General features: G+C 54.8%; 1 protein-coding gene across 1 annotated transcript in view; it reads left to right on the forward strand.

The window, feature by feature from the left end:
- TSPAN18 (tetraspanin 18) overlaps window positions 1-5,514 on the forward strand; it is a 199,198-nt gene extending 193,684 nt beyond the window's left edge. The window contains exons 8-9 of the mRNA XM_008574633.1: window positions 2,084-2,167; window positions 4,327-5,514. Of these exons, the coding sequence (XP_008572855.1) occupies window positions 2,084-2,167; window positions 4,327-4,374 (132 nt within the window). The 3' untranslated portion in view covers window positions 4,375-5,514. The remainder of the gene's footprint in view (window positions 1-2,083; window positions 2,168-4,326) is intronic.
- Window positions 5,515-7,442: the final 1,928 nt, after the last annotated feature.

Genomic DNA, 7,442 nt, shown 5'->3' on the forward strand with positions numbered 1-7,442 from the left:
GTGTGTGTGTGTGTGTGTGTGTGTGTGTGTGTGAGAGAGAGAGAGAGAGAGAGAGAAGGAGGGAGAGAGAGAGAGAGAGGGAGAGACAGAGAGAGAAAATTGCTTTACAATGACACATGAGAAAGTTCCAAAGAGAATATAAATCTTTCTTTTACTAGTTTTTCACGACGTGTGTGTGTGTGTGTGTGTGTGTGAGAGAGAGAGAGAGAGAGAGAGAGACAGAGAGAAGGGAGGGAGAGAGAGAGGGGGAGAGACAGAGAGAGAAAATTGTCTTACAATGACACCCAGTCACATGGGGGAACCCCACCCACCCAACTGTGCTTGGACACTTTCCACCACTCAAGATTTGCTGAGAGAAGGGTTCAGAGAGAGGGAGGACAGTCCCACAGGGACTGAGCTTGCTGCAGGCCAACACTGTTTGAAGTGCTTTATCTGTGCTATCTCATCTTATCCTCACACCAACCCTAAGAGGGAGTTAATCTAAATAGCCCCACTTTATAGATGGGGCAACTGAAGCCTAGAAAGTGTAATAGCTCAAGGTTGCAAGCCAGTGGCAGGGCTGGACTGTGACCTGGGCAGCCATTCCTGAACGCCTCTCCCCTGGGAAATTGCTGCTTTCTGTCTGGATGCCCCTTGAAGAGCTTTACAAACCCCGGAGTGTGTGTCGGGGGTCGGAGTCGAGGGTGGTGTTTGGTGCTGGCAGGCAGGTGGCACACTGAGGGATTGTGAGCAGCCAGAGGCATCCCCTCCCAGGGCCACTCCCAAGACGACCTGTCTCCCTCCCTTCCTCTCCAGAGCAGGTCAGCATTTTGCTGCTATTGTGCTACATTTTAGGGTTCCAATGCTTTAAAAATTGCTAAATTGAGGGTTTGAGGTCAGCTCCAACACGAGTCTGCAAGCAGATCCAGGATGGATGGTCTCTGGGCCTGGCTGGGCAGGTGGGGCTCCCCTGCCAGCCCTGAAGGGACCCCTAGCCACAGAGTTCCTGAGCAGAGGGAAGTGTTCTAATCACACAGCCCTTGCCTGGGCTCTCAGTGGCACAGCTGAGACAAAGCCCAAATGTTCAGCTAAGACCTTCTTTCCTTGGTGTCATGTCCAGCCTGGGGTATCTCAAATCCTGGTCGTGGGACAGGCACTAGGAATTTCCTGGGGCATCTACCCATAATGCTGATTCCCTGGCTCTATGCCAGCCCCACTGATCCAGAGTTGTTGGGATGAGGCCTGGGCATCTGCATGGTTAACCACCTGTCCCATGATTCTGACGCATGCTCAGCCCCAAGAGCACTGTGGACTCATATCACTGTGCTTGTGAGGGCTGTTTATGTCTGGGGATATCCTGTCTGCTCCGTGGGGGCCTTCCCTGCTCAGCTCCTGGCTAGCCTCCACCAGGTGGGGACCATGACACCACCTGGCCACTACTCCTGGATCAGGCCCTGCTGTCCACTGGCCTGGGTGCAGCCTCCTCATTTCCACTTTTGGGCAAAGAGGCTGAGCTTCTGGGTGATTGACAGCAGGTGTGTGTGAGCACCCAAGAATCCTGGGTCTCCACAGAGCCCAGAAACAGCAATCGTCACCCAACAAGGACCAGGTACGATCCCCCAGCCCCACCCCAGGAGCTTGTTTCCTTTAGATGCTCTGGCTGGACCTAAAATATGCACATTCTTATAAAAGAAAGAGACTTTTTCTCCTTTACAAATATATTTCACCTTGCTGGATCTTCTGATTTTTCAAGGACAGCAGGAAGTCCAGACACCTATAGGAAATTTCCTGGTATTCCAATCACTGTAATAGCTACAAAGAAAGGGTCTGTGGCTGATCTGGCCCTCAGGCTGGCAGTTTTCAGCCCTATCTTAGAGGCTGGGTGGTAGGAAGATCTTTGGTGTAATGCTACCAAATTGCTGTGTTGATAGGTCTCCTGCCTCCCACCTCCTCCCCACTGTCCTGTGACAACAGCGGTTTGATAGGGCAAGCCTGCCGCCACCTAAGCTCTGGGGCCACATGCTGCAAACCCTGGTCCTGATGCTGCCCCTGACCCCAGACTGTCCCTCCTGGCTGTGGCTTCACCTCTGGTCCCTCCCCCCAGGGCTGTTACACAGTGATCCTCAACACCTTCGAAACCTACGTCTACCTGGCTGGAGCCCTCGCCATAGGGGTGCTGGCCATCGAGGTAAGTAAAGGCCTCCACTTCTGCTGCTCCCCAGAAGGAGGCATCAAGTGGAGCCTGCATCCCCCTCCCAGCCCACCTCCCATCTCCATTTCATTGGCCCAGGACCAAATGGGTCCCCACTGAAGGGACTGTGGGGTGGTAAGCCTGGCTGTGTCTGTCTGCTGCTGGAGAGGCATCCTCGGACTCTGGAGATGACACATCTGAGCCAGTCTCCCAGCAGTGGGGATGGACAGACCCTGAGAGTCCCCTGACTTCCTCCCACTCCCCTGGCCTCCACCCCAGCTCCAAGGTCCAGGGTGCGCCTTGCACAGCTGCCTTGAGGGACAGGCTGCAGCCTGTGGTTCTAGATCAGGCTCTTTCTCTGTGGGTGTTCGGAGCCTACGGGGCCCTGTTAACCTCACAATCGTGGTCTTAGCCCCCTTTACACGAGGACCCCAGAGCCCTTCAAAAATGAGCCTCTGCAGACCATTTGCAGCCACCACTAGATGGCGCTTCAGCCAGAGGGATGAGCGGCCTCTCCCTGGTGCCCCCTCTGGGATCTCAAACTGGCTGCTCCAGGGGGCTGACGGGCAGCCACCCCCACCCACCCCAGGAAGGGGCACTCTGGAGTCTCAGCCAGTCCTAGACCTGAGGGGAAATGAAGTCAGGCTGCTGCGTCCTCAGCCTCCCCCTCCTGCCTTGAAGGGCCCCCTTCAGGGGTGCCCTGAGCACCTGGCCCCATAAACTTGCTCGGCTTCTTACAGTACCCTACTGCCTGCTGAGCGCAGTCTTGTGGAGGCTATTGGGGGTGAGGGAGAGCGAGGGGCATTTATTTACTCATTCATTCATTTATTCAACAAGCATATATTGAGCCCCTACTGTGTGCCAGCACTGCTGGAGGTGAACAAGTCCTCTCATGGGAGGCAACAGTGAACAGGAAACATAAATCTGCACTGTGACCCGGGGAAATCTCAGGAATGTGTCCTGTGCAGGAACATGGGCTTTAGAGTCCAGCTCCCAGCTCTGCCTCTCCCAGACAGACACAGGACGTCTGAGCCGCAGTTTCCTCATCTGAAAAAATGGTGCTGATCACTCTGCTCCTAGAGCATTGTGGGGATTACAGATGACGGGACAACATGCCTGGCATGTGGTAGGGGCTCAGCAGTCAGTGTCTGGGCACTTGAGCCACGGCTTCACACCCAGCCCAGCCAGCCAGCCCCGACATGAGGCAGAATCCTGTTCCAGACGGGGACTTTTACTGTGGCCCTGTCCCAGCCTTGCTTCCACCACCCCACTGAGCCACCTGGCGATTTGGCCATGAATTCGTGGTCTGGGAGCTTGGGCTACTTGCAAGAAGGGCTCTCCATGGAGAAGTCAGCAAATCTGGTCAGAGGGGGAGGCCCTAGGGACCTTAGACAGGTGTCCAGTGATTATGCTTGTAGCCCTATTAATAACAGTGCTCGTAACTCTTCCTAAGCATCTACTATCATTACATCATTAGATAACTGCCATTTACTTAAGTCTCACCACCTTTCTGTGAACTAGAAGGGGTTATGAGCATGGGCTCTGGGGTCAGAATGCCTGGACTCAAATCCTGGCTTCCCCACTTGTAGCTATGTGACCTTAGGCAGGTTATGTGACCTCTCTGTGCCTTGCTTCCTGGTCCATGGAAAGGTTTCCAAGAAAGTAGTTAGAACCGTGCCTGGTACATGGTAAGCTCTTGATAGATACTCAAGCCTTAGCTATGTGACCTTAGGCAGGTTATGTGACCTCTCTGTGCCTTGCTTCCTGGTCCATGGAAGGGTTTCCAAGAAAGTAGTTAGAACCGTGCCTGGTACATGGTAAGCTCTTGATAGATACTCAAGCCCAGAGAAGGGAAGTGCTTTGCCCAAGGTCACTGCTGACACATCAGGGAGCTGAATCTGAACCCATAACTCAGTTTCAAAAGTCTCCCTTCTTTCCACGACTGTACCACATGGAGCAGGCCAGATGGCTGGTGCGAGGGGCTTGCCCCCAGAGGAATGTCAGGAATCCCTACAGAAGGAGTGTGGTGAGAGGGACGGGGAGCCCCGGTCCTGCCCAGAGGCGATGGCCCTTCCTTCCCTCTGGAGCAGGGTGGGTGGGCGGCCGTGGAGGGCTGTGGGCCCAGCCTGACAAGCCAACTCTTGTTTTTGTTGCAGCTTTTCGCCATGATCTTCGCCATGTGCCTCTTCCGGGGCATCCAGTAGAGGGTGGGGCCTGCAGCCTGAAGACACCCTGCCCACCACTGCCCAGCACACAATGCCCTCCCCTGCCCTCCCCCATCCTCTTGGCCCCCGGGGAGGAGGCAGGCCATCATGGATGGCCAAGAGAAGGGCCAGGGGAATAGAGCTATTTTTTTAACAAAACAAAATGAAGACAATATGGACTGATGTACCCTCACCTGGACTCCAGGCAAGTGCCATGGGCTCTCCACAGGAACCCTAACACCTAGTCCAGGATGCGGTCGCTCTAGAGACCGAAGGAACACCAGTACCAGGTCCCTTTCTTGGCCCAGCCAGACTCTGCCATCCCAGACCTGGGCCTTCTCTCTTCACAGCGTCAGGACCTGGTGCCACGAAAGTGAGGATTTATAAAATAGGAGGCAAAAGCAAATCTCGGAGGAGTCGCCAAAGTCCAGGGGGCCCCAAAGAGACTCAGTCCCCATGTCCTTGAGTATTTAGACGCTACAGCGCAATCCCTTGTGCACCGGAGGATGGAGTTGTCCCTGCTTCAGGCTGGGGCCAATAATGGGCTGTGGTCGCTGGATCCAAGAATGGCGCAGCTGGCAGGGTCCTTGCTTTCCCATCTGTTGGGACCAAATAATCTCAAAGGCCCGGAGAGGGGCAGTGACCTGTTCACAGTCACACAGCACAGGCATGACAGTTGTGAACAGGAACCTGGGTCATCTCTAGGCTGCTGTCACTCCATCCAGGACTGTCAGATCTGCTGCTCACGTGCCCCTCTGGCCTCAGCTAAGAAAATTCTGTACTATGCCCTCCCTGCCCTCCCACCTTCCCACATTTCTCTCTAAGCCCCCACAAACACACACGTACACACATCGCATTCCCTTGACTACACTACCCACCTCCCCCCACAAGCCACCCCTTTCTGGTCTTTCTCCAACTCCCTGGCTCCCAGGGTAGAAGAAACATCCAAGATCATCTGGTCTCCCTCTCGCCACCCAGAACTGAGGCTTGGATGTCTTCTGCATGATCCCTGCCAAGACTTCTCCACCTCTTCTTGCATACCTCTGCGGACAGGAAGCTTACTACCTCCCAAGGCAGCCTCTGCCTTCGGACTGCTCTGGCTTTAGAAAATCAGCTCAATACACAGAAGAGGTCTCTGTTTTTCTCTGGTTCCGTCCATGGCATCCCACCTGCTCACTCTTTCCTGGAGTGTTATGGTCACACTCCCCTGAGCCCTCTTACCTCCAGGCTAAAAAACCCCCAGGCCATCTCAGCTATTTCTGCTGTGACACGGTTCCCTGTCCTTTTGCAGTCCATGTCACATTTCTGAGTGTTCCCTCCAGGCTCAGGCAGGGAGAGGCTTCCCCACAGACTCACAGATTCATACCCACATGACACCCACAAATACACAGGCCTCACATTCTAGACCAGTGTTGGCAACTGGATTGCAAGATGCCTCGACCCTGATCAAGTTCTGCCAGCGACCTGAGTTTTGGTCTGGACAGAGTGGGAGAGAGCAGCGTAATCCTGGTTAGTCATGTCTGCCACGGGCACAGGGATGGTAGAAGCTGCCTGTTCTCTCTCCACTGTCCCTCTTCAGGTCCTAGGAAGAGGCTGTTCTGTCTCACAAGCCACTGGCACCCTGTACCAGCTCCCAGCCTCTCCTGGTGCTTTCCAGACACCTGGGGGAGAGAGAGCTACAGCCTAGAGCCCAGGGCTGCCTGCCCTTGCCACCTGCCCCCCTCTGAGATGCAGCCAGCTCTGTGCCTGCTGTAAAGATTGTTTGACCTTCTCCCATCTCCTTCTGCTGTCCCCACCAACCCTGGCCCCTCCCTCCAGGTATGTGAGCTTGGGCTTCCCAAGTTGTCCTACCAGCCTGTCCAGGAGACTACAAATAATGCCAGGAGCTCCCTAGAGGCTGAGCTCCCAGGATCCAGGGGCACTTGCAACTTGGTTCCCCAGCCCAGCCTCAGAAGACCTGGGGCCTGCCCTCTTAGGACCCACTCATTCTTAGCTCCAGCTTCCTGGAAGAGGCAAATGGCCAGTCTGAGGTTGACAAAAATCCCAAATGCAGGCTGGGTAGGACTAAGTCAAATCACACAGCTGTGGCTCCAGTCCAGGAACATCCCAGGCTTCTGGGGCCCATAAACAAAGTTAGAGGGAGGACCTAGGAGAAAGGGCAGGGCACGGAGGAGCAGCTGGCTGAGGTGGGTTCAAGGATGGATCTCACAACTTCATTCCCAGGGGCTTTCCATAAAGGTGTCAAGGCGCCCTAAATCAGCCAGGAGAAAGGGCAGGGCACGGAGGAGCAGCTGGCTGAGGTGGGTTCAAGGGTGGATCTCACAACTTCATTCCCAGGGGCTTTCCATAAAGGTGTCAAGGCGCCCTAAATCAGCCCCAATTCACTCCCCAGCCATTGACCCCCCTCTCAGGCTGGAAGGGGAAAGCTGGCAGTCTGTTCCCAGCGTGGGCTGGTAGCTATTTGCAAGGCTGCCTGAGGCCACTCCTAGGGGGCATTCAAAAGAAAGTTCAGCCCAAATCAGACTTGAGCCTCCCTCCAGATCTGCAGGCACCAGGATTCACCCAGATACAACCCACATTAGGTTCTGGTGGTGCTGTTTGGTGGAGGGAGAGGGATGAGTAGGGATGCTTCTTTTTTTCTTTTTGCTCTAGCATACAACAACCCACACCCCACTACCAGGGCAAGGAACAAGGACGACTTTACACTGTTAGTCACACAGCCTGTCCTGTACTGAAAGCCACTTTCCTGCTCCGAAGCTTCTGCCTCTTGGAGAAGGGAATATATCTTACGGGCTGGGAGTCAGGGGCTCAGGCCCTTGCCCAGGCTCCGGCCCCCTGTTAATGTCCAGCCTTGTTGCTTGGGCCTCTCCTTAGCCTTTCCTGTCCCTCTGTCCATGCCCAAGGGGCCCAGACAGGACTCCCCAAACCAGCAGAGGCCCCAGCATCCCCGTCTCCCCAGAGGCCCCCTGTTCCTGTCCCCCGTGAGTCATATGTTGAAAGTCTATTTTAAAAACTGTACATGTTCCTTGCGGTAGATAGCAGAGCTAATTTATCATGTTTATTTCCTG

The sequence above is a fragment of the Galeopterus variegatus genome, unplaced genomic scaffold, assembly GCF_000696425.1.
Source record: "Galeopterus variegatus unplaced genomic scaffold, G_variegatus-3.0.2 Scaffold1076, whole genome shotgun sequence".
Lineage (NCBI taxonomy): Eukaryota > Metazoa > Chordata > Mammalia > Dermoptera > Cynocephalidae > Galeopterus > Galeopterus variegatus.